Genomic DNA, 25,579 nt, shown 5'->3' with positions numbered 1-25,579 from the left:
CGATATCGCTCGGCAGGAAGGATCGTTTTCGTGGTTTCCGGCGTGATCGAGACGAAGCGGCCAATCGAAAAAGGAAAGAAAGAAGAAGAAGAATAAGAAGGAGAAGGAGGAGAAAGAGGAGAAGACGGAGCAGAGAGGCTTTAGAAGTTTCCGAACAGTGGACTCGATCTTGTCCGGCTGGAAGGCGACGTTCGAAATTATTCTCGAGGAAAAAGGACCCACCATAGAGCAGTTCGTCTACGCAAAAGCGTACAAAATACAGGTTTTTTCTATCGGTATATCCAGAGCTCTGTCGGCAAGTACGTATTTGGCCGTACCTTTCTCGATCTTCAACTCTCGATAGATCCAACGTCTTCGAGCGAAGCACGCATCGCGGAACGACTGGAATCCGAGGAAGAGCGTACAAGAAATGCTGGCAGACGAGCGTTAGGAAGCGGAGAGAGGAAAACGCGAAACGTTCGAAGTACGTACGTACGGAGATGAAAAATACATGGAACAGAGTGTGAGAAGGATCGGGAGGAAAACCGGTGCGACGTAATTTTCCGAAAATGTGTACACATGGAGGAATAGGGGAAAGTAGAAATGGGGAGAATCCGGGTATCGAAGAGACGAAGAAACACGTCGACGTCGAAACACGAAGTTCGCACGTGAGGACAAAAGGACGTGAAACAAAACGATGAAATCGTAACGTCTGTCGCTAATAATAATAATAATATTAATAATAATAATAATCATAAGAATAATAATAATAGTAATAATAGTAATAATAATAATAGTAATAACAATAATAATAATAACAACAATAACAACAAGAACAAGAACAACAATACACAACAATAATTAATTAATTAAAATATTAACGAGGATATCGACGACAATGACGGAGACGGTGACTGCGACGTGTCGTGCCTCACCGAAATGCGGCAAACCGGTATAATCCCGCGTTCACGGTCGCGTTGCTTAATCGACAAAGTGCGAGAGCAAGACGGAGCTTGGGAGATGAAACGATAGAGCGAAGGAAGATGGGCGATGGTAAGAGAGGACAGTCCCGAGACCAACGCCCGAGGGATTCAAAGCGACGCTACAACGGATTTCACCGTGGCTATGTTATTCTCACGGCACTTTTTAATCGCCCTTTCTCCGCAAAAGCGCAGATCAAACGCCTGCCGTGCAGAAATTACACGAGCCGAACGAACCAAAGAGAGACAAGCGAAACGAACAGAACGAACCGCGCCGATGGTTGGAAGGGGGAAATCGGAGAGCGGGAGAAAGAAAAAGAGACCGAGAAAGAAGGGGTCGAAACGAAAGGGAAGCGCGGAGATAGGAATCGATTCGCGATAGCCTCGGCTGCTGAACTCGGCCACCGTGAGCTCTTTCGGCGTTCCCGCCCCTCTCGCGATTCCAATTATTCGCCAGCGCGACATTAATTAAGCAAGATAATTTGCTCTCGAACCGAGCTGCCCAATATGGCGTCTGTCGGTGACGACGGCCCTGGGCGCAGACGTGTTCGCGTTTTAACGATTTCAAAACGCTCAAGGATCCCCGGAAAATAAATTCGACGAGACGAAAGTTGTCGCTGATAACGACGACGACAACGACAACGACGACGACGACGACGACAACGACGACGACGACGACGACGATGATGAAAACGATGATACACAAACGATAACGATAATGATAACGATAAAATGGTGACAAAGGACAATGAATAAATAATAGTTTACGGATAATAAAGTAAATGATAACGATTAAATAACGAGATAACGATAAAAGGTGGGGATGATACAATGGAGTAACGTTAACGTTAACGATAGAATGATTACGATTACAGTTATTGTTACACGTTCGATGCGTCGTATGCATTCGAATTTAACGAAGAGAACACGCACATATACACTGAACACACGGAACCAGCACGTACACACAGATAATTTGTTATTTCGCGAGGAGATAAAAAGCAAGAAAGAGCGAGCGTAGAGGGAAAGATTGCGCCGTAGTATAACGAAGCGAGAACAGCGTACGAAAGAGAAAGAGCGAATACGCGTGGAGACGCGAGAGAGGTAGCGAATGCGAGAGAGCGTGAAAACGGTGGAAGTCTCGGGAACGCTAGGGGGCGAGAAGATGCCAGTACACGTTTTCGTATAAGCCGTTAACGATTAACGAGACATTTAAAAAAACACAAAAAAAAAGACGTAGGTAGATAGTACTTCGGTCGTGAGACAGAAAATTGGAGAGCATGTACGAAACGCGCGAATCAAGATTCGAGCAACTCGACTGCCGAATCGATACGAGAAGAGAATTATACGACGGTAGAACCGGCAACGGTTAGCACACGGAGATAAATAAACACGACGTTATCGAGGTATAAATATGTGTTCGTTTAGACATTACGATAAATAAGTATTGCATTAATATAGACGTGTAACGATATAAATTAAAGGAGAGAAAAAAGAGAGGAAGGGCGCGAGTGTATATGCGTACGATTGTGAGGGGTTAGAGAGGAAGAGAGAGAGGAGGTGCGAGGCGTGGAGAGGAGTAAAACGATAGAGTAAACGAAAAGTAGAAAATAAGAAGAAAAAAAAATTGCAAGAGAAGCTAGAGAACATACGTTGACTAGAAAAAGAAAAAAAAATAAAACGTAGGAAACTGATGAATTTTTTATAGAGGAATATTCTAAAGAGATATTACGAAAATAGCGGTATAAAGGAAAAAAAATTTTGTTTTTCACGTTCTTTCCTGCACAGTGTACGTGGCTTCGAATTTTTCTTTTTCTGTTTTTTTTTTCGAAAACGTTGAACGTCACACACAGGATATTTACACGTTACGAAATAGCACGTGTGTAGAAGAGAAGTCTACGAAATCGATTATTTAAAGGAGAATTAAACGACACCTACCCGCAGAATAATTACTTTTTTCATTGTCCTTGAACTTTTAGCGGTAGATGGAGACACGAGAAAAAGATTGTTCACACGCTAGCGTTACCATCTTCTTCGAATCACGAAACTCGCTTGCACATACCTCGGAACACCATGATAGAATTTCAGAGGGGACGCGTTTCGTTTCAGCGTGTGGATCGTTTAAAACAGGTGAAATCGACGAAGTATATTTGGAAAGACGAAGAGTCGTTCGTCTAACGGACGATTTCACGCTGAAATGTAAACATCTGAACGCGCGTCGAAAGCGTAGGATCTCGAAGACGCGAAGGTGACCGAACGAAGCCACGAGAGCCACTATGCGGAGAAAGAAAGCAAGAGCGAGACAAGCACCGAGCGAAGAGAAGAATCGTCGTCATCGTTGTGTCGTAAAATTGCAGGAGGTCGTGCACAAGAAAAGCATGTCTTATACACTTACTTACACGCATAATAGAGGTACACGCATATACATACGTGCAGCGTACACGGAAATAAGAAATGCATTCGCGGAGATAAGGAGAACAGACACTGTGTCCCGCGTGTGCATTCATTACGTTGTTAAACATTGTCCAATACATAATTGTTACTAACGTACATTTATAAGATGAACGAAGAGAGTAGCGAAACAGAGAGAGAGAGAGAGAGAGAGAGAGAGAGAGAGAGAGAGGGAGAGTGAGAGAGGAAGTGAGAGGGAGAGTCTGTGTACGAGTGTTACAAGGAGAGACAGAATGCGAAAGACAGCGCGAATGAGAAGAGGGAGGAAGAAACGAGTGAAAGTGTGAGAGAAAGAAATCGACTGCAAACCGAAGTTAACAAAGGTATGGCCAATGCACGGGAAAAAAGACATATAAATATTATAAATATATAAATAGGTATTACGCGAAAGAATTGCCAATGGGGGGGAGAGAGAGAAAGAGAGAAAGAGAGTGAGCGAGTGAGTGAGAGTGAAAGAGAGAGAGAAAGAACAAAGAAAATAAAACCATGTAGATGAAACGGTCTTAAAAAACACGATTGCTCGACTATATGTAAATATATGTATTTACATGTATATGTATATATGTAAAGTTTACGTGTATACATATGTATGTACGTTGTGTGGGTGTGTAAACGCACATGTGAACGTTCATGTATGCGCACACATGTAAACATATATACACCTGTTCGCGTATGTATGGGAACTAGCGAGAGACAAAGAAAAATACTAGCGATGCGACGTATGCGTGTGCCGAGAGCGAAAAATAACTAGTGAGAGTCTGGCTATCCGCGACTGCTTTCCGTGCAATTTTTGCGGTTGAACGAAACAGTGGAAAAGAAAAAGAAAAAAAGAAATGATATGTATAGCGGAGTATGCGAAAAGGGAAGCGTATGGCCCATAACGATCGAACATCGACGAAACGACGGTCAACGGAGAGGGGGAAGGCTGCTAGACGCGGTGTAGACTTTAAGGCGATTAATTTCCGGTGAGGGGCGAGAGGATGAAACGCACAACACGCAAACGCAATTACACGAGTTACATTTTTTCGCTTAAACGACAGACGAGTTCGTCGAACGGTAACCGGAGCAATAACTTGAAACGCGTTGAAATGGCAATTGCGTCGAATACGATCGCCGTGACGTTGTGCCTGAGCGAAAGACGGGAATAAGAAAAAAAGAAAAAGAAAGAAAGGAGAAAGAGAAGAAAGGAAACAACAAGGTGAAAGAAAGTTCGTCCGTGTTGGATGGTTAAGAGACACGGGTGTACGCGCAGCCGTCTCCGTGCGTACACACTCCGTACGTACGAACGATGACGAGTGGAGAAGAAAAATTGAAACGGCCGAGAGGAACGCAAAGCGATAGCCAGCGCCATAAGTGATTCTATTCTTTCTTCCTAGGCGACCGCCATCTAGCCCAGATTAGTTTCGGCGAAGCGACATTGGTTGTAGGAATGGTTCAGCCTGACACGAACCACGAACCATTGAATCGTAAACGCGCGTGACTCGTCGGTGACGGGTGCGCGAGGTACGCGCAATTACGCTTTATCGATACGTAAATACGCGCGCACCTACGCGTACGCGCTTAAACGTAAACATAACCAAGACGGATAAATCGATTTTAAAAGAAGACGCACGTATTACGTTAACGCGTTAATCGTCAGGCTGGCTGGCTTTTAATTCGCGCACGATCTATCTTACTTGGAAAGCGACGATCTCTGAAACAGACTAATCTAACGTAGGGTTTTAACGATAAACGTTTCAGTAATTTGCCGGAACCACGATTAACGCGTTAAAATTTATCCAACTCTCGTAGATCTACTCTCGCGAGCTTCGCTCTTTTCGTTATTTCGTCTCTTCTCTTTCTATCGGTTCGACTCGTCTCAATTTTCTTGTCGATCATGCCTCGTCGATCGACTTCCGGTCGATATTACTTCTCTCTATCAACCGCGTTTCGCATCTTCGAGAAACGATAAACCATAAATCGGTACCAACGCCGAAATGTTTGCTCGCCAACTTTATCGTTCTCGTAGATCGCGTCTTGCTCGTTCGTTCGTTCGTTCGTTCGTTCGTTCGTTCGTTCGTTCGTTCGTTTAGAAAATGATAAGCAATGTTCTTGGACCATTAACGAAGGGAAAAATCGACGGAGTAATAAGAATATTTTCGCATCGTTGATTCCGATATAATTTTTTTATAGATTATACTAAGAAGCAGCGAAAGCAAGTGCGTGACGATAGGAAGAATGGGTAAGGAAGCATCGTGCCAAGTACACGAAGCCCTTTCCTAACAGCGTATATCCGCGTTCACTGACCAAAGCTCAGCTGCGTTTCGAACGTTCTTTCGATGTTCTCGTTTCTAAAGAGTCTTTAGAGACGCGGTCGCATTTACGTTCCGATCGATCCGAAACTCCGCTCGAATCCGAGGAGCTCTCTGCGGTGCTTCCTCTTTTGTCCATCTCCTCCCTCTTTTTTTCCGCTATTCGCGCTCGAAAAGAAGCAATCGATGAACGGCGATTCTGTCTCTTGTTTGGAATTCTCAATCGCGAATCGATAACAACCGTCACGCCCATTCGCGATATCGCGGTGCTAACGCGCCTAACGCGCTTCCTTACGAGAAACTACTCGTTTCTCGAAACCCGCGAACCTTCGCTGTCGAGCTCGTAGTAGTCGCGGATTTCTCAACGAATCCGTCATCTTTTGTTTCAAGGGGAAATTCGTTTCTCGCGAACGTCACGCGGACGCTGCACGCGAATATTGTTTTCACCTACAAAGGGAAAATAATAAGGTGCGAATGGGTGGAAGCACGATAATATCGTTACAGAGGTAAAAGGCCTGTGCTTCGAGCTAGACCGTTCCTTTGATCTTCCACGTTTTTACGACTGTTACTGAAAATTCATTCCGACCTTTTTCACTCCCGTTTTATCATTCCCCTCTTTCCTTCTTCTTTCGCCTTCTTTTCGTTTTGTCCGCGTCACCTCGCGAGATCGACGACGAGACGCGACAACGACCGTGGTCCCAGGAATCCGTACCCATCTGACTCCAGCAAGTTGTTCGTAAAAGAATTAAGAAATTCCCCTATCCCCGTGCGATCCTCGTAACAAATTCGTTGAAAATTTTCCTTGTCCTCTTCCAACTGTTTCTTATCGTATCCTATCGTTCGTTCGTCTTTTCCTTCGTTTCTCTCCGTCTGTCTGTCTATCTATCGTTCGTTCTAGTAAAAAGAAAAAAAGCATATCGCACGACAAGACCAAAGATCAAAACACGAGCAAAGGACAGTGAGGAAATCGCACAATGCTGACCCATGGTATCAGGATCAAGGTAAAAACACTCGTTCGATCGTCGATGAGAGACATTTGTTTAGCTAATACCGCAAATTCGCTAGTTTTACAGAAATGTTTCGATCATTCGCAGCGTTGCTTCTCTTCTTTTTCTTCCTCTTCTTCTTCTTCTTCTTCTTTTTCTTCTTCTTCTTCAGCCTTCCACGCTGTTAACGCTTTAAATCAAAGAAATCGAGAATAACGCGACGTGAAAGGGCAGATGTACGCTTCGCGTAAGGGGGTTTCGCGTGTATCCGAATCGTAGAACACGAAGAAAAGGAAAAAGGAGATGGACAACAGCTGGCTATCAGCCGTCGAGAGAGAAGTTTTGGGTGAGGGCTAGTTTGAGCGGTGCTCGAGTTTCGACGAGGAGGCTAACCATGGGCACGATGATAAGATGAAAAAAGGTTAGAGAGAGGGGGGAGGAAGAGAGAGAGAGAGAGAGAGAGAGACTGAGAGTACTGCCACATAAAATTAGCGAGAGAAAAAGTTGAAGCAAGAGAGTGTCGAAGAAATAGGGTTGGAACGGTGAAGGGATAGAACACGTGGGTGTGTGTACGTGTGCGTGTACGTGCATACAATGTGTGCGTGACAGAGGCAGAGAGGCAAGAGGTGCAGACTACGTATTGATTTCGCAAGTCTCCCAACATAGAGCGTTTGCATAAAACAGGCCAGCAGCCTGTCGACGTCGACGTCGACGTTTACGTAGTCACAGTCGTGGTGGTTTCGTAACCGGGAACGTTTGCCCGTTTCTTCTTTTTTTCCTTTTTCTTTCTCTTTCTCTTTCTTCGATTATCGTTTCCCTTGTTATCGCGACTTATACCTACGGCCGCCTATGAAACGAAGTTTAACCGAGACGACCCACCGGTATGAAAGTACGACGACGAATTAAACTGCCGATTTGTTCGGTAAACGTCTCGTTGCGCAACTTCCGATCCAATCGACGTAAATTTCACGGCTGAAACAAGCACATCGGAAGCGTTTTTTCCTTTTTTTTTTTTGTTCCAGAACAAATCTGAACGAATTCCTTCTCGTATCGTCGAGAATCTTCCAATGATTCTTTTGGTAATTTTGTCATTCGCTGCTCCCCCCCGCCCCCCTTTCCCTACCCTCTCTCTCTTTCTCGCTCGTTTGCCCACTCGACTGCTTTCTTCGCACGGAATAAGTTCGAAATGTAAGCGATTCGCAATCCACGTTCTTCGCGGATAAATCCCCCACGTCCTCCCCCTCCAGAAAAAATCCGGCCTCAGGTTTCGATCGTTTAGCCTGGCATTTCTTTGAAAAGAACTCGATCGTTTGCGCGACCTTCGATCGACCGGAAGTCTGTCACAATTTATTGCGAAACGAACGAATTATATAAAAAAATCAAGTACGTGCGTATACAAGTGTGAATGCGTGCATGCAAGAGCGAACGAAAAATATGAGAGAGAGAGAGAGAGAGAGAGAGAGAGAGAGAGAGAGAGAGAGAGAGAGAGAGAGAGAGAGAGAGAGAGAGAGAGAGAGAGAGAGAGAGAGAGAGAGAGAGAGAGAGAGAGAGAGAGAGAGAGAGAGAGAGAGAGAGAGAGAGAGAGAGAGAGAGAGAGAGAGAGAGAGAGAGAGAGAGAGAGAGAGAGAGAGAGAGAGAGAGAGAGAGAGAGAGAGAGAGAGAGAGAGAGAGAGAGAGAGAGAGAGAGAGAGAGAGAGAGAGAGAGAGAGAGAGAGAGAGAGAGAGAGAGAGAGAGAGAGAGAGAGAGAGAGAGAGAGAGAGAGAGAGAGAGAGAGAGAGAGAGAGAGAGAGAGAGAGAGAGAGAGAGAGAGAGAGAGAGAGAGAGAGAGAGAGAGAGAGAGAGAGAGAGAGAGAGAGAAAATATGAGAGAGAGAGAGAGAGAGAGAGAGAGAGAGAGAGAGAGAAAGTTAAAAGAGCCACTGCCTTAGCGACAGCAGGATTTGTGCTAGAAACAAGGCCTTAGAAAGTAACAAACCAGAAACATAATTAGAGTTAAGTAAGTCTGTTGTTGTTAACCAAAAAAAAAAAGAAAAAGATAACGGTACTTAGAGAAATCAGGAGGACAAAAATGTTGAACGTATTGTAAAACTAATTAGCAGTTGTATTTAAGCGCGTAACGTAAATATATACTTAACCCCTCGTGCCCGCAATTAAATAGGCGTATTAACGCATAGTTTTATGTAGGATTATTAAACGTCGCTTGTCGCATACGAAGATAGAGAATACGAAAGGGCGGGAAGCGAGATGGAAAACAGAGGAGATCGGTGATAAAAAAAAAGGAAAAAAAAAACAGAGAGGGAGAGGAAGGAGGAAAATGGAAAAGGAAGGGCGAACACGGAAAGAGAAAAGGAAAACGAGGAAACGGTGAGAAGAACGCGTCGCTTTTATTAAACGAGTATCGGTACTCGCGAAATTCTTTGTCTTTCTCTTTGACTTTGTTTTCTGCTCTTGCCTTACGAAAACAACAAAATGAAACGAAACGAAATGAAATGAAACGAAGCGAAGGAAAGAGAGGAAAACAGGACGCGCGCCGATCGTGGATGCGCGTATCGGCCACGATACCAGAGGAGAGAATCGTCGAACGGACGACATGTTCGATGGAGGAAAATGAGATTTCCGATAGCGTGTCGCACTCAAAACTACCACTTTAAATCCGATGTTAGCGTAGCGTACGTATCGTAAGCTGTCGACATTTATACTATGAACTATGAGTAATTGTAGCGATCATTGTGAACATAGTTAATAGTATAGATTAGTTAACCGCACTAATTGTACCGAAAAGTGGATTACATTTAATTCCGAAAATAATTATCGAAGTCTACTTCAATAACGCGTACTTACGTTGTACGCGAATCAAGCCGAGTTAAACGAACGAAAGAGTGACTAACATACAAAAGTGAAGAAGAATGAAAATGTGAGATAAACGTGTGTGTGAGAAAGTACGTTTGAGAGCGTGCGTGTAAATGAACAAGTGGGAAAAGAAAAGAATCTGGCGAAGGGGAAAAGGAAGCAACGTGAAATTCAACGACGGATAAGAATCGAATGTATTCTCGAAGTGGAGGAAGAAATAGAAAGAATTAGACAAATTGCGGGCGCAAATGGCCGTGCATGCATGGACTTGTGCATGTATATTCGATCTGGCGTGTGTTTCTTCAAAATGCGTCGCGGAAATAAAACGAATCCACGAAATCGCGATAGTCGACATAACCTCTGAAACGACGACTCGGCGCAAACCGAGTAACAAGCATCTTTGAGTATATTTGCCTATTTTCGGTATTCGCGATCGTTGTGCGGCCACTTACGTACGATGAAAATCACGTGCAAGTACACGTACACGTACACGTATATCACGTATGCGATACGATTTAATTATCAAAAATATGGTTGTTTCGAGTCCATTCGTCAGCCTACGCGATAATTTACCCCGAGATCTCAAGATATCGGATCGCAACGTCCTTTTTCAAATATTTGCCCCACGAAACAGCGACCATTGAAATGCGATCAATTATCCGTTAACTAATTAGGTTATTGATTTGATCTAGTTTCTAGAGTCTACTACTGGTAATAGCTTCCCCGTACACGTGACCTACACACTATACATTCGTGCAGGCAAACACGTGCCACGTTGGACTGTACCATTCCAAGACGAGCACAAAAATCGAGATTCGATCAACTTTCTTCCGTCAAATCTAATGGAATTTTTCCTAAAACTCGATCTTCTTTTCTCCGATTATTTTACGACGAAATGTTAAAATGTATCGACGCCATTTTCCTCGCACGATAACAGCTCAAAGATCGTCGACTCATCGAATTCGGCGATACGACCAAAGCGATATCTCTAACCTCTGATTTATCGACTAACTCTCTTAAAGTTTGTTCTCTCGACGTAGAAAGAACGTTGTCGGCGAAACCTCGACGTTCGTTTACGTTTGCTAGAGCAGCGTTGCTTTATACCAGTGAGAAAATCGTGCAGATTTTTATTGCTTTCGTGAAACGAAGACAAATCTTTATCTAGGAAGGACTTTCACTTTGGTGTATAGCTCTTCCTTGGCTATAACGCACGATCTTGAGATGTACGTGCGGGTGAGTGTGCGTGCGTGTATGAGAAATAAATAGAAAGGAAGTTGCATCGAAAATACAAGTACAAAGTGCACAGGTAACGGGAAAATTAAAGCTGTCGTCTTAGTCCATGAGCGAAACGAGATCACGAAGCTTCCTTTCGTAATCTTTATCGCCTTTTCTTTCTTTCTTCGATCTCTTCGTTTACTACCTAGCAATTCTCGCAACAAATCACTGCTTGTTCGTCGGTTGCTCAAGCTTCCAGAATTCGACTTTCAAACGCGAAGCTACGTTTTTAATTCTGATCGAATGTCAATAGGAAACAGAGTAAGCAGCCAAATCGCTGCTTTGTAGATCACAGGAAAGAAAAAACCGGCGTTAAGAAACGTATCTTACGATACTTACGGTATATATATATATAGTATACTACATATATACTATATATATACTATATATATATACTATATATATATATATTATATATAGTAAAAGAACGCGTTAACCTGATAATAGCCGATCCTGGTAACGCTACGCATTTTGGAGACTTATTAACGTGGTCATAGAAATTTGCAAGTTTCTGATTCTTGTGCTGCACGGGGAATATACTACGAGACATATAAGCATTTATAAAATACACAAGAAATGCGCAACACGAAGAACTAACAGCCCTATAAGATGAATAAATCTGTAATTTAAGAGCGAACGCACGAACGAAGGAACAAAAGAAAGAAAAGAGAGGAAGATGAGGTAAATACGAATGCAAGTGAGAGAAGATCGTGCGCGTGGTATGCATATGCGTATGTATGGGCGTGCGAGCAGCAGAGAGAAAGGAACTTTGCAAAAGAGAAACATTAGAGTTCCGTCTTTGAGTGTTGAAGAATGTTCATTTGTAATTGTTTAAATCTAACGAGAAATGTACTGTAAAACTATAAGTACTATAGGCACTAAAAATATATCATTTGTTGACATGAAAAAATAAAAAAATGATCCCACTAATGTAAATTATTCCTGGCACGATGCCGTGCGAACGATCGGCGTGAGTACAAATACACATACGCGCGCATTGCATCGATGTAAACGTGTTTAGCAACGACGAAAGTTATAAGCGAAAAAGAGAACGATACGTTGTTCCGTGTTAAGGATTATTAGGTAAGAAACGCGATTCTCTACTTTCTAGACGAATCGGTCTGCGATTCGATCGAAAATAAGAAATACGTCAATTAGATACCTCGTCGAGTGTTCGTCTCATCGAGATTCAGGCTCGGCAATACTAAACTCCTTTCTCAACACTTGTCCCTATCAAAGAACATACCTTGAGGGATAAATGTTCGAAACGAGTAAATTGTTGGTGTTCAGAGTAACGCTTGTGCATATTTTTTTAACGAATTCTCCCCATTTGATCATATTACCGGTCGACATATCGTTTGTTTCATTTTTTACTTTCTTTTCATTTCCTTTATCACCTTTTCCCGCCTAGTAAGTAACGATGAAACTTTATGACGCGGTAAGTAGGATATCGTTCTTTTGTACGATAAATTGTGGCTAATGTATACGATGGTTTTAGTTTAATGTATAGAAAAAAAGAGTGGCAGGGATCGGTATAGCTGAATGCACAATCAGAAGCAATTATTATCAAACAAGTTTGCATGAAAAATTTTTATTTACGACGTATAATGGATGTATTATGTACAACGATTGGAATTATAAAATTCGTCTCATCGTCATTTTTCTTGCCATAACGTTCAAGTTTTACGTTTCTTGTTTCGAAACATACTTCTAAATACAAACGAACATTTGAACAGACACGATGGATGGCTTTGCTTTCGCTGCAAATAACTTTTTCAAACTATTAACGATTATACGCGTTACGATGAATTACAATTAAGATGATTCCAGCATCGACGTAATGACGGCAAATAAATAAGTGTGAATTAAGTAGAAATAGGAAATAATCAAAATTTCGTTTCTTCGGATTATCGCCTAATTGCTTCGACGACGTCAGTGTAGTCGTCGTTATTGATGTTGATGGTGCTGTTGCTGATGTTGCGTTGTCTTGGCAAGAACTTCCATCTTGGATTGATTCTCCGGGGGAGGCGGAGATTGCTTCGTCTTCTTCTTCTCTTCCTCGTTCTCTTTTACCGATGGAGGTGGTAGTGCATTCAATAAACCTTGTCGAAAAAAAAAACTATTTGTTACATATTTGTTGCGCGTACATAAGGAAGGTGATATGTAGAATATACTTTCGTTTCAAGAGATATACCTTAGTTTATACCTTAAGAGTTCATACTTCTGAGTAAATTGAACGATAAAGAAGGTGAAAATGAATGGTATAAATGACTTACCAACTGTTTCTCCTTTAAGGGAGGCGCCTGCAACGATAAAAAAAAAAAATAGAAGTAATATTTTCGCACTTTAAATGTCAAACGTTTAAGATTCTGCTAAAGGGCGAGTCGAGAACACACCGTTTCCACGATATTTGTTTAATTGCTGATAGACTTGCTTCATTCTCTCGATGTTGATCCTGGAGCTCTTGCTGTGATTCACCATCGGTAATGAATAGTCTTTGCCAATAATACATTTGGCTGCACGTTGCACGCTAAGTGGTGCGTTCCACGGTTCATGAATATATCTCGTAGGAAAATTTTTCAAGATCGGCAAGTATCGCCTGTATCAAAATAGAATACAAAAGAAAACAAATCACGAGACGAAGTCATCCGGTATCGTGTATAGTATAGATTACGAGATGTCGAAAGTCAAAGTCACAATCGAAACTCTAACGCCGAAGAAACGTCGTTTAGAAGCGATCTAAAGTTACCTAATGTAATCGCCATTCGGATCAGCTTTTCTGCCGAATCTCACCGGGCAATAGCAGTGGAAGAATTGTTGGAAGAAAGAACTGCACGATAACCACATCCACATTCCCGCGTTCACCGACCAATCAGCATCTAGCAACAACTCGTCGAACACCTTTGACAAAAATTTCCATTAACTTTGTATCTCGCTGAACGAACTGGCAACCAATATGGCAAGAAAGATGATCGACAGAGATGAAACTAATGGGACAAACGGACTTAAGTAGTTTTATGATATCGCGAGACAGCAAAGTATGCTACAGTCAATCCTCTAGAACGCTAGTCGAAATGTCAATGTACAACAAGTGGCATTTTACCTTCATTCCTTCTTCCCAGGAGATCCAAAGGTCGCCTCTGGTTAAGAAACAGGCGACCGCGTGTCTAGCCAAGTGATGTATCCAACCTTCTTCTCTTAATTGTGTCATGATCGCATCGATCCAGGGAAACCCCGTTTGGCCCTGTCCGACAAACGTCTTTTACGATTTTTTATGAAAACTCAAGAAATAACGGACGATTTGTCTATAAACGAATTCACTCACGTTTGCCCACTTGGCAAGTGCTTCGACATTCTTGTCCCAAGGGATTTGCACGCAAATTGGATTACCCTGCATCCGATCGAAATTTGGATTCTTCGTAGCAGCGCAGTAAAAAAATTCACGCCATAAAAGTTGCCCGTGCAACGAAAGCGGCGGTACGGCTTTCTTTATCTATAAAACATTGATACGTATAATCTTTCGATCGAATGTCGATGATTGTGACTAATTTATAATTTACAATCGCAGCAGTTGCGATCCACGTCGATTAAATAGATAATGTTACCTTACCTTCTTATAGAGGTCAGTCAGCTGATAATAAAATAGCCGGGTACTCAAGCATCCGAATCGTAAATAAGGCGAAAGACCGGTTTGACTGGGCAACAATGATTGCGGGGTCATTTTCGGTCTCCCGAAACTAGCCACCCAGGCCTTCCTTTCTAGATGACGCTCCAACCGTGCCAGAGCCTCGCTTTCGCCTCCAACCCATACAGGCGGAAGAAGACCCTCCGTGTCGAAGCCTGTTAATCATCAGGATAACTAACTCCTTACAACGAAACTCTCGATCCAGTTCCCTCTACATAGTCGAAATAATCACTCGAAATAAATACGCGATAAACGAACGCGTAAATTTACCAAGTTCTTCGAGCGTTGGAACACCGTAATGATCATCGTGGTCCTCTTTCAGAGGGGTGTAGGCCGAACCTATGCAAGCAGAAGTGACAGTCGGCACCGATGGTTCTGGAGGATCCATACTGGCAACCACATTTTGAAATTGATGATAAGTCAACGGTGGCTTCCCTCCGTTCCTCTCGATGATCCTGAAACGCGAAAGACACGATCGTCGATGCTCGCTGACATCGTCACATACACGGGCAAAGAATATTACCAGGAAATTTATAAATATTATCGGAACAGAAAAGACATTATACCACTCGAAGGACTAGAGGATAGCTCGTGACGTCTATCGACGACCAATAACCGGCTAGGGATGAGAAGCGAGTTTAAGAATGGAAGGTTGATCGAATGATAGTATTTCCACTCACTCGTCCAACTTGTAAAGAGTATGCGAGACCTTTTGGACCACCGAGATACCAAGCTCCTTGCAGAGTGCCGAGATGTTGTGGTCTCGCACGCGTCCGAATGGCTCTGGATCTTCCTCGAAGGTCAAATTCGTGGTACCCCATTCCTTGAACAATTTCGGCAGAGCGTCCGCCGGCTGACCTCTTATCACGAATAGTCTGGAGTTCAATTTTCGCAAGGAGCAGTCGAGATCTTCCAAACACTGTAGCAAGAACCTGTGGAAAAACCGAATTGTAAAGCGAACTGTATTTGTTAAACGTTAACTCGCGTACTCACCTCCACTTATTGATGCCAACGTTGGTACTTCCGGCGAACCATGGATCCAAAACGAACACGCAACGAAACGTAGTGGCTCCGGTAAGACCTTCCCTCAGCGAAGGATTATCGTGAAGCCTGAGACCTTTGCGAAACCAATGAACCGTATGCTTTCCACCCTCGCCACGCACCGTCACATCCGGATTTATTTCGCTACTACGACTACCCGTCATTTTCCCTCCTCCTGCTAGGTCGGTCGATTTTCTTCAAATTCGTCTTTTCTTCTCTCGATCTTTTCAAATTTTCGGTAATAACAGCGGTGTTCTATTAAACAAGCAGCACATTTTTAAACAACTAAACAGCTCTCCCTCTGCTCTTCGTATCTGTCCCTGCGTGTTCTTGTCACTGTTTCACAGGCACAGAGTACACACACACTCGCGCGTACATACAGATGCGGGCGCGGGCATACGCACATACATATACGCATACGAACACAGACGCAACATTCTTTAACATCTTTTTTTAATTTTCTTGCCCTCCCTTCGTTCCTTCCCCCCCCCCCTATGTTTTCCTTTTTCCGTCGTTCCTCTCCTAGGAGAGAGATAATCCGAAGGATGCACTTCTTTGTAAATTTTTAAGTTAACCACCTCGATGGAACAGTATCTTCAGTCTTCGAGTATCATCGTCCTGACAAATCGATTCCGCCTCGTTTTTACGTCATCAAAGTCGAGAACAAGATCGATCGATTTACTATTCTCTCGATCGAGATTTTCTACCGTCTATGGAAAGGAAGAATTCCTGCCGCTCAAACGTGATCGATTTATATCGCGCGCCACTATCTATTCTCTTCGTAGTTTCTATAGGTTTGGCTTTTCCTTATCTTCTCCAATTGGTCCTTTCTTTTGTTTTTTTGCTACGTCTCTAGCGTCTTTTAATCTTATTCGTCTTTCGGCATCATTCGATCATTTAGTAGTAGCTAGAAGTAGCTATTACGTAGAAGTTCTTTAAACAGAGCGATCCCAGGAGAGAAGGTAGAGGAAGAAAGCACGGTAGGCGATATCGGGGTATATTGTCTGGAAATTTTTTTTACTTTGCATTATAATCTTATAAAACACTGTTGCAGCAGTAGGTCTCGATCATTCCGATTTAGTCCGATACGAGCTTCGCATCGGACACCCGCAAAGAACAATGAAAAAGAAAGAGAGAGCAGTGAATCAACGAACCCGTGCGTCGATATATCACGCATCGCCTAATTTCTACGTCTGACACATTTCCGACATTTCTACTGTGGTGCACGTTACGCGCTAACTGACGTATGACGTATCACGGTCGACTCTACTGTAGTACGCAGGGAGGGGAATCGATAGTAACAGGCGTTCGGTTTATCGTTGCCGTGTTATTATGTCACACTCGTAACATTTAGAAATGTCTGCGCGAACGTAAATACCGTCTGTTAAGTTCCGTTCACCCGTGTCAATCGTCTTCTTAAACCTTCGTACCAGAAAAGAAGAGTGACGATTAACGCGTACGCAAACACTAACGAGTTACGTGTTACTTCGATGAATGGCGACAGGTATCAAGATACAAATTGGAAATTTATCGCACTGTGGCTAGCTACCGCAACTTTTATCGATTACGATTGGAACGATCGATCAGAACCCGAACAGTCGAAATCACAGAAGTATTATATCCCTCTATTAGTTATTTCTATTTATAAACAAATCCGTAAAAACATTAGAAATAAATATGAATAAAAATAGTGAAATAAAGTCTATCAACGATACGACGTATGACAAATTATACATGTATTGTAGTATTAGGTTTTTCTTTCTGTGAATTAATTCCAGGTCGATTCACGTAACTAGCACTCCCCGTCATGCCCGAATATAGACGAGTATTATATAATTATATGATTGTAATACCTGTTTCTCGGAACGTGAAGTTTCGTGGACGGAGCTTAGCCTCTTTCGCAGCCACTGTCTATTCTCCTTGAAATTGATTTCGGTGATCGATTGATTACCGGCATCCTTCGTTCAACGTGCAAATTGTCACAGCACACATCTTCAACGATAGGTCTTCAACTTGATCTACTGCGATAAGAACCAACAGCATCAGCAATATCGAATGGTATATCTACGAGGCGATCGAGCTTTCTGACTTCAAAATTACTCTCTTAAATCCAAAGTTATAATTCTTCTAAGAATAATGTTTAATTTTCTAAAGTCTTTTTATATAATCCCTTTATAAAATCCTTGTGCAATTAAAATCGTTTAAATTTAATTAATTAAGTAAAATTCATTTAGACGCTAAATAATTTCGATAATATTTTGCAATTTATATTTTTCCCTATATGCTATTGCTATAATCGCTCTCTTTTAATGGCTTGAAAAATGTGACGCAAATATTATAAATCTCTGCACATAGTCGTGAAGTCGGGGTTCTGTCGATAAAAAAGGACGCGGCATAACGATACTTGCTTCTCAATATGTACTGTTTCATTTAATGTTAAGCGATTCGATCGAAGAGAACATTTTACATTCGATAATGGCTGTATGTGTTACGTATATCCATAAAACAAAAGTGAGACAAATGCAAATAAACAAGTACAATAATTTGATAAATCGTTGCAGCAAAGATCGATTGGATAACACAAAAGCTGCATGTGCTTATCCGCGATTAATGTTTACTTGTAAATATCGATCATCCAATTATAGAATGAATATTGTGTCAATCGACAAGAAATCGTTAGATGATCGATGAAAAGCAGGAAAGACACGCTTTAAAACTTTAAGATGATACAAGATAAAGATAGTTGGTTAAGAGTGTCACTACTAGCAACAGAAGATTGCGTTGCGATAACCGGAATTAGCAAGGGAGCGAAGGTGAAATACATTGGGAAGCAAAACGTCTAACGTGCATTTACGAACGAACACTTACAATCGTGTGGATGCGCGGACATTTTAATGTATCCGAATTCGCGATATCGTTGAACGTTAGTTAAACGACGCACTGGACAAACTTATCAGAACTAGAAAAAACAGCATACACATTCGGTTTAATATTCCACGCGTTTAGACGATTCAATGATCATGCAAAGATAATAGTAACTCATTGGTAAGATCGGCGGCGATTGTTGCGACCGGTGAAATTCGATACTTGTTTCGGATAATGGAATTTTTCCAGCTTTCCGGGAGAACGGACGTAAAAGTAATTTGCAACGAACGAACGAACGAACATGGATGCGAAACGCGCACAAGAAACAGTTGCTCGCATATGCCAACGTACAACGTACAACTTGTCCAGTAGACATAGAGAAGGAGAGATATGCTGTAAGAGCAAGGGGACGCGGAGCCACGCCGAATGCAACGTGACAGCGTCCCCGCGTACCTTGCAATTGGCCAACTCGATCACGTGGTTCATCGGTCACGTTGCACCCGCCGTGGTTCTATACGCCTCTTCTATGTATGTATATACCGCTTATCATTTCCTTTTTCCTTTTCTCTTACTGTTTCTTTTCTTCTTTTATTTTAGCATTCGTACATTCTGCTCATCGTTCGTTCTGTCATGCTCTGAATAGGTAGATACCGTTTTTTTCCATTTAATCAGTCGATATTGTTGCACTTAATTAACACTTTTTGCGGAGAAAGTGGATCGTCTTATTATTTTGTTATTTCATACAACCGATGCAAGGATTACTGGGAGATGCTGCAATTGTTCTTTTTTACTCCATTGACTCTGTATTGACTATTATCGACTGATTTCATGCGAAAATTTCATAGACTTTAATATCAAACCTAATCGAAAATTCTTACTCTGGTCTGTAAACGCATTTACAAAATGATCTCTACTTTACAAAAACTATTGTAAAAGAATTCATCAATTTTTCTTGCTAGCCCATAGAAATCTCATGAAAGCTCATTATATAAATCTCGTAGGTTAGGATATTTACCTCTAAGATACCCTTGACCGAATTGTCACGCGCATACGCATTACCATTTTTTTCAGTACATATTACACTATAGATATACACCAGTGATGTAACGCGATGCAGCTGACTCGGCGTTGATACATCGATCACACGCTGGATTCCATAAACAAATATACTCTTTAATTCGTTTAACTGTAAATTTTAATATCGACCGGCGCGTTTAACTTAATTGTGATTTTGCAGTATTGATAATTTTATTGGTTGATACAAATCTATTCAAGAAACTTAACTATTCAGACAAGTACAAGTATACGTATAAAGAGAAATGTTTCGTAGAATAATTACATCTGTTTATTTGTATTGATACATAAAAGGTATCAGGAAGAACAATAGTACAACAAGGTACTCGATGATTGATTCCTTCCCATTACTTTCGATACATTATTTCTATCTGCAAGTCGTGCAATGTATATAAAAATGACTTTTCAAAAATCCACGTTATTCACCGTTGTTACATTATTCTCGTATTCGTTTTTCTGTTTTCAAATCTGGATCATACATATCTCGCCATTCCTTATTTACTGATACATATTGTTCGACGATATCATGTAATTAATCTATATGTAAATATTTTCTTTATACATTCGTAAATCTTATAGTTTAGTTAGTTTAATCCCTTTGAATCTTCATCAATACGCACTTTTAGTACATTTGCGCGATAAGTTGTATTCGAAGCTATAATGTATTAATCTTGATTAATTTACTTCCTTCGAAATCGTACATTAGTGTATACGATATTTAATTATATCTACTAATCATATATATACATATATGATTTATGTATTGTATGAATGCATGTATGTATCTACGTGAATTGAAAGACTATCACTATTGACGGAGTAAGAAATAAATCTAACGAGATGTCTGACGCATATTACTCTATTATTGTGTAACAACATGTTACAACGCTGCTATGCAACTAGCGTTGAAGCACCTCGATATCATACTTATGTGTTCGCAAAAATTCTTTCCACTTTCTCCCTATTTTACTTCTTCCACTGCCGCCCCCACTCCGTTCACATTCCCTCAAATCCCCGTCGTTCATCAGAAATAACTTGTACTCTGTCGATGCTATTAATTCGTGTACAACTATAAACGCATGACGTAAATAACAATTAGTAAATCATATATTTGAAGTCTTCTGGTCGAAACATAGTTTATGTCTGTAATATTTTGTTCTGTGTACCGCGTATGAAGTTAAAAAGATACACATTTCGATCAAATTAGTCATTACTTCGTCGAAGATTTAATACTTTAGAGTACGGTAAAGATAAGAAAGAAAGAAATAAAAACGAAAAAGGAAAAACTGTGTGGAAATGAAAAGAAAATGATCGGAAGAGAGACAGAAAACTGTTGATACGTGCAACAATTACAAATATTCCAAAATATTGCATATAACAATATGACATTAGCAATACGATTACGAAGCGTACAAAATCAAATTTCTTTCCACAGAAAGATTTCCCGGTCAAATCACTGTGTGAAAAAACAATTTGTCTAACTTACGAAGTTCGGTTAGAAACCGAAAATGCTACAAATTTCTATAAGATTAATAATAATAATATTACGCTTATATAATTTGCTACCAATCGTTAAGTGCGACGTTTTACCATTGTTAATTCAGTGAAATTCGTTAGATTAAAGGACATTAATCAACGTTGCTGTGGTAAATGATAAGACACAAAAAAATGCTCTATAAAACAGGAGAGAAATAAGATCTTAATTTTGCTTGGCTTATAATTGCATTTAGCAGAAAACTAGAGCTCTATATTCTCTTGTTTTTATATAAAAGAAGATAATACTATTTCAGATATAAATGTGATACTAAGTTTTAATGATTACCTTCATTTTTATAAAATGAATACTTAACTGTATAATAGTACCACTACGTATTTTGTGTGTATTATTTTTATACGTAGTAACTCTTTTTAAAGCTATAATTTTAATCTCAAGAATCCCATTTTTTTATGCGTCAGTCGAATTGTGTCTCCTATTAATTATTATATAATTTGAAGACAACAAAGAATAAAAATGCTTGAGAAAAAGCTTTGCTTTTGTTTCTTTAGGATTAGTTGTTTTTCAAAATACCTTATCGCTTTGCGATTTAATACAGCACTTTTCCATTTTTAACATCAAATGTAAATAAAATATGTTACAAAACACGATCATATACGTTCATTAAACATTTTCCTGAACGCATTGTGACTTTTTGTCTCTTTTTACGGTCATAATAATATATCCAGGTACGCACATCAAGCCACGCAAATAATTCGATTAAGATAGATAAATTATTGTACAATGTGTCATTCAAACCTTTCTTTTATACTTTATAGGAACATCCATGTGGAAGGTTCGCGATTTGCCGACATAATGATCAATGTTGATAGATTATTTTATACGCTTCGGAGGTCTACCACGTTTCTTAGCCTCAGTGTTTACAGTGTGGTTGATAATCGATGATTTGGCAGTATGCGAATTCATTGCTTTTTGTACATTTCTCCCGGCATCGATTTTATATAAGTCTAACTCAATCGTTTCACTCTCAATCGCCCTCCTAGATCTTCTGGTTCGACCAGCTATTCCTTCCATCTCATCGAACTTTGCCTGCAATCTCTGGGCCAATTCAAAATCTTCCTTTTCTTGAATAACTAATCTTTCCATTCGTTCCTGCTCTTTGATAATTTCTTCATCTGAAAGAACATTTTTCTCTACAATTATACTTGTTTCAGTAGTATTATTATTCTCTGATATACACGTTTGCATCTCGACACAAGATTCAGACAAATTGCAATTGTCCATATTGTCCATATGCTCATATGTTATATTTGTGCCACTATTTATGGAACTGTTCGTGTGTCGTATCTTTCGAGTTGTTCTTTTTAAGCCAGAATTGTTATTCTGGCAATTTAATCTTATAGAAAGATCTCCTTTTTCAGAATTTTCTGTACTAGACTGTTTTTCTGGGCATGCCCTTCGCTGTTTCGATTTCGATAAAGTAGCTCTAGTAAACTTAGTTCTACTTCTGTTCTGTACTGTAACAGGAACATCATCTGTCATCTTATATTCAATCTCCTCTTTCCTACATAGTCTCTTTCTTGTGTCTCTTTTCATGATTGTTTCTAAACCTGACGAGGATACTCTATTGGAATTCTTTTTATCCGTGTTTATTTTCCTTTTCTTTATTCTTTCCGCAATATTCTCAATTGTTATTTCATTCTCGCCTCGTATTTCGGACTTCTCATTGTAAAGTGAATTTAGCTTTATAGATTCAGATGGAGAACTCAAATTTCTCATTTCGATATCACTCATATATTTCATATTTGTTGCAGCCTTAATATCTTGTTTAATCCATAAAGATTTTTGTCGTTTAGATTTACATACCATGCCGTTTCTAATATGAGATTTCCATGATTTTTGTACCTTTCTAATATCTCTATGCTCTTCTAATATTAAGTTTTTACTGATTTTAGTGCCATTAATTATATTATTCACATTCTTAGCATAATTCTTATTAGAATCAAATGATACCTCTGAAATATATTCAAGTTTATGGATATTATCGTCTGTTTGAAATTTTGTTTGTGATTGATTACAAGATGTTGATGGTTTCTGTTCAATCTCTTCTTTACACACATCTTTCTCCTTAGAGCTCTGTTTAGTTTTCCCTACGATATTTAAAAGTATGATTGTTTCTACTCGTGTGACATTATATCCTGTAAAAACTGCATTGCATTGTAAAATTAACCTACCTCGAAATGCACTCCAGGAACATCCAATAATTCGTTTCAAATGTGCCTGAGATGGTGGTTTAGGTACAACGTTAGATATTCTTTTAAGTATAGGAACAACTCTAATTAATTTTGGATCTATTTGTCTTCCATCTGTAATGCAATATTATACAAATTATTTAAAAAAGAGTTGAAATTTGAACGTAAGTGTATACAATAAAAATAAAATTCAACCTGTAGACATTTTTAATGGTGTTCTTGGCATGGCCTTGATAGGTTTAAAATGATGAATTTCTTGGTTAATGCTATCATGACTACCAGCACTTTCAGCACTTCCCGTTCTTTCGTCATCGTCTCCCGAAGACACACACACTTCCACACTTAAACTTTTCTTTTTACTGTTTACAATATCATTTGGTACATGCAACTCTTCTTTGCTCTGAGTACCATATATTTTCGAAGTAGATGTTCTAGGTTCCAAGGAACATTTTGAGATACAAGGTTCAATTATTTTAGACACTGTTTGATGCTTTAAAGTTCTTGAAATAGCATTATGTACAGTTGGTTTCTGACAACAAAATTTACTTGTAGGATCATTACATGTTCTAGGCAAGTTTGCATTGTTTTTTAAACTGGACGCATATCTTTCTGCACGGATTTTAGATATTAATGCAATATTTGACCTTCTTAATCCAGGATTATCTTGAGAATCTAAAAGAGGCGGTTTTTCATACTTTGAACTTTGCGCTTCTACGTTATATGAATTTACTTCAGTCATAGTGGCAACATTCAATCTTGAAGCATGAAAACAACTATTAGATACATTAAGAGAGTCCTTATATTTAGAAACTTCTTTGTGTTTGCCCACAAGCTGTTTCTTTACTAAAGATTTAGCAAGTAACTGATCTTGAGTTAATTGAGCTAGTTGTTGTTGCTGTTCTTCTTCCTGAATTTTGCGAATTAAAGACTCGCTGGCTATCTGCTCAGCTTTCCTTTGACATCGTATTTCTTCCTCTGCCATTTGAAGTTGCACTTCATATTCCTGCCGAATTTCTCCAGCTGCACTAAGTATTTTTTTAGCACCACTATAGTCTGTAAGAGAAAAATAGTTTATTACACATCTATTATATATAACGATCACATAATTTCAAATAACACTTAAATCGTACTTTGTTTTCAACAACAACAAATAGGAATGATAAGTAGCACAAAATAATTCCTACTATTACAAAATTGTATCTTTTTATTTTTGAGAAGATTCATTTTATACTTTCAATCATATATACGTATTTATACATGCGTATATTTCCATACATATTAATGTTATGATTATATATAACTAAAGAGGTTATGTTACATTTGTTTATCTTGTCTTATAGGAAACTTACCAGCATCCAAATCGATACTTCTGTCGTCACCGCTATATTTGCTTTCAACTTCTTTAGAAAATTTAGTTCGAATTAATTCCCAAAGACCGTTATTAACTAATGTTTCGGTCTTCGTTGCTGTACGTAGCCAAGAACCGACTCGTATTCTACAGAGAGGGCAACTCAAACTATTGTGTTCGAAAGTACCTTTCAAACATTTTAAGCAAAGATTGTGTGTGCACGGTAATGTTACTGGTTCAATCAGGATGCTGCGGCATACTGGGCATATTAAATCTCGTAGACTAATATCCACCGATGGTCGTGTCAAAGAAATATCAAATAATTTTGACGTTCGCTTCAAATATGTCGCCATCTTGCCATATTCTTTAAAGAAACATAACAACCACTATGATCATTTCGAGAACCGTGGTTCTCTTACTGAATGGAACACTCGCAAACAGCCTAATCGAAATTGCAGATCTTTTGTAATTAATTGCCAGTTCAGTATAGAAAATATAATTTTTTAAAATTAGAAACTATTTTGATTTTTGTGGAAATATACCTGTCTTTAATATCTTTTTCTAACAAGTTTTCTACTATATACTTTTGTCAGTATTCTAATTATTTTTGTAATTTTGCAATACATATTTTCTAAACATGCACGACAATAATAATATTTATAATTCTATTATTTAACAATTAAACAATGATTAATATAATATACCATTTCAATAATGAAAAATTAAATACTAACTAAGAAAATAAAAAAATTGTATTTTGATTCTTTAAACTGATCTACTTTAAAATATTATATAGGTGAAAGAAGATATTAATGTATAGATTTTGAACGATATTTATATTGTTTCACGATTTATAAATCAGATTTCTTAGGGAATTTTACCACTTTATGCCAATAGATACAACAATTAATGAAAATCTCTAACATTTAACGTATTGTACATTCTCACTAATACATTACATGCATTAACATAGAAAATTGTTAAACAATTTTAAACAATTTTTTGAG

General features: G+C 39.5%; 3 protein-coding genes across 3 annotated transcripts in view; 1 reads left to right on the top strand and 2 right to left on the bottom strand.

The window, feature by feature from the left end:
- LOC100743442 overlaps positions 1-937 on the top strand; it is a 23,386-nt gene extending 22,449 nt beyond the window's left edge. The window contains exon 5 of the mRNA XM_033322859.1: positions 865-937. Coding sequence (XP_033178750.1) covers positions 865-937 — 73 coding nt within the window. The remainder of the gene's footprint in view (positions 1-864) is intronic.
- Positions 938-12,390: 11,453 nt separating this feature from the next.
- Positions 12,391-15,954, bottom strand: CRY2 (cryptochrome 2). Its single transcript, NM_001280122.1, is given in 10 exon segments — positions 12,391-12,914; positions 13,089-13,115; positions 13,209-13,411; positions 13,562-13,713; positions 13,916-14,056; positions 14,138-14,305; positions 14,423-14,652; positions 14,768-14,952; positions 15,178-15,429; positions 15,491-15,954. Coding segments are annotated over 10 exon segments (1,725 nt in total). The 5' UTR covers positions 15,703-15,954; the 3' UTR covers positions 12,391-12,759.
- A 3,771-nt stretch (positions 15,955-19,725) lies between these two features.
- LOC100742525 lies at positions 19,726-25,024 on the bottom strand. The gene is made up of 4 exons (XM_003492358.4): positions 24,574-25,024; positions 23,420-24,277; positions 23,207-23,338; positions 19,726-23,122 (listed from the first exon to the last, which is right to left on the bottom strand). The coding sequence occupies exons 1-4, from the start codon at positions 24,923-24,925 to the stop codon at positions 21,846-21,848; spliced, it is 2,619 nt and encodes an 872-aa protein (XP_003492406.1). The 5' UTR covers positions 24,926-25,024; the 3' UTR covers positions 19,726-21,845.
- Between the last annotated feature and the right edge of the window lie 555 nt (positions 25,025-25,579).

This window comes from Bombus impatiens, unplaced genomic scaffold (assembly GCF_000188095.3).
Source record: "Bombus impatiens unplaced genomic scaffold, BIMP_2.2 scf_0675, whole genome shotgun sequence".
NCBI lineage: Eukaryota > Metazoa > Arthropoda > Insecta > Hymenoptera > Apidae > Bombus > Bombus impatiens.
The sequence above is the reverse complement of the archived record's forward strand: the minus strand, read 5'-3'. Positions and strand labels throughout refer to the sequence as shown.

Coding starts and splice junctions, on each gene's coding strand:
- LOC100742525 (XM_003492358.4), bottom strand. CDS start 24,925: ATGGCGACATATTTGAAGCGAACGTCAAAATTATTTGATATTTCTTTG. Junction 24,278..24,573: donor AAGTATCGATTTGGATGCTG/GTAAGTTTCCTA, acceptor TTTCTCTTACAG/ACTATAGTGGTGCTAAAAAA. Junction 23,123..23,206: donor TTCCTGGAGTGCATTTCGAG/GTAGGTTAATTT, acceptor TAAATATCGTAG/GGAAAACTAAACAGAGCTCT.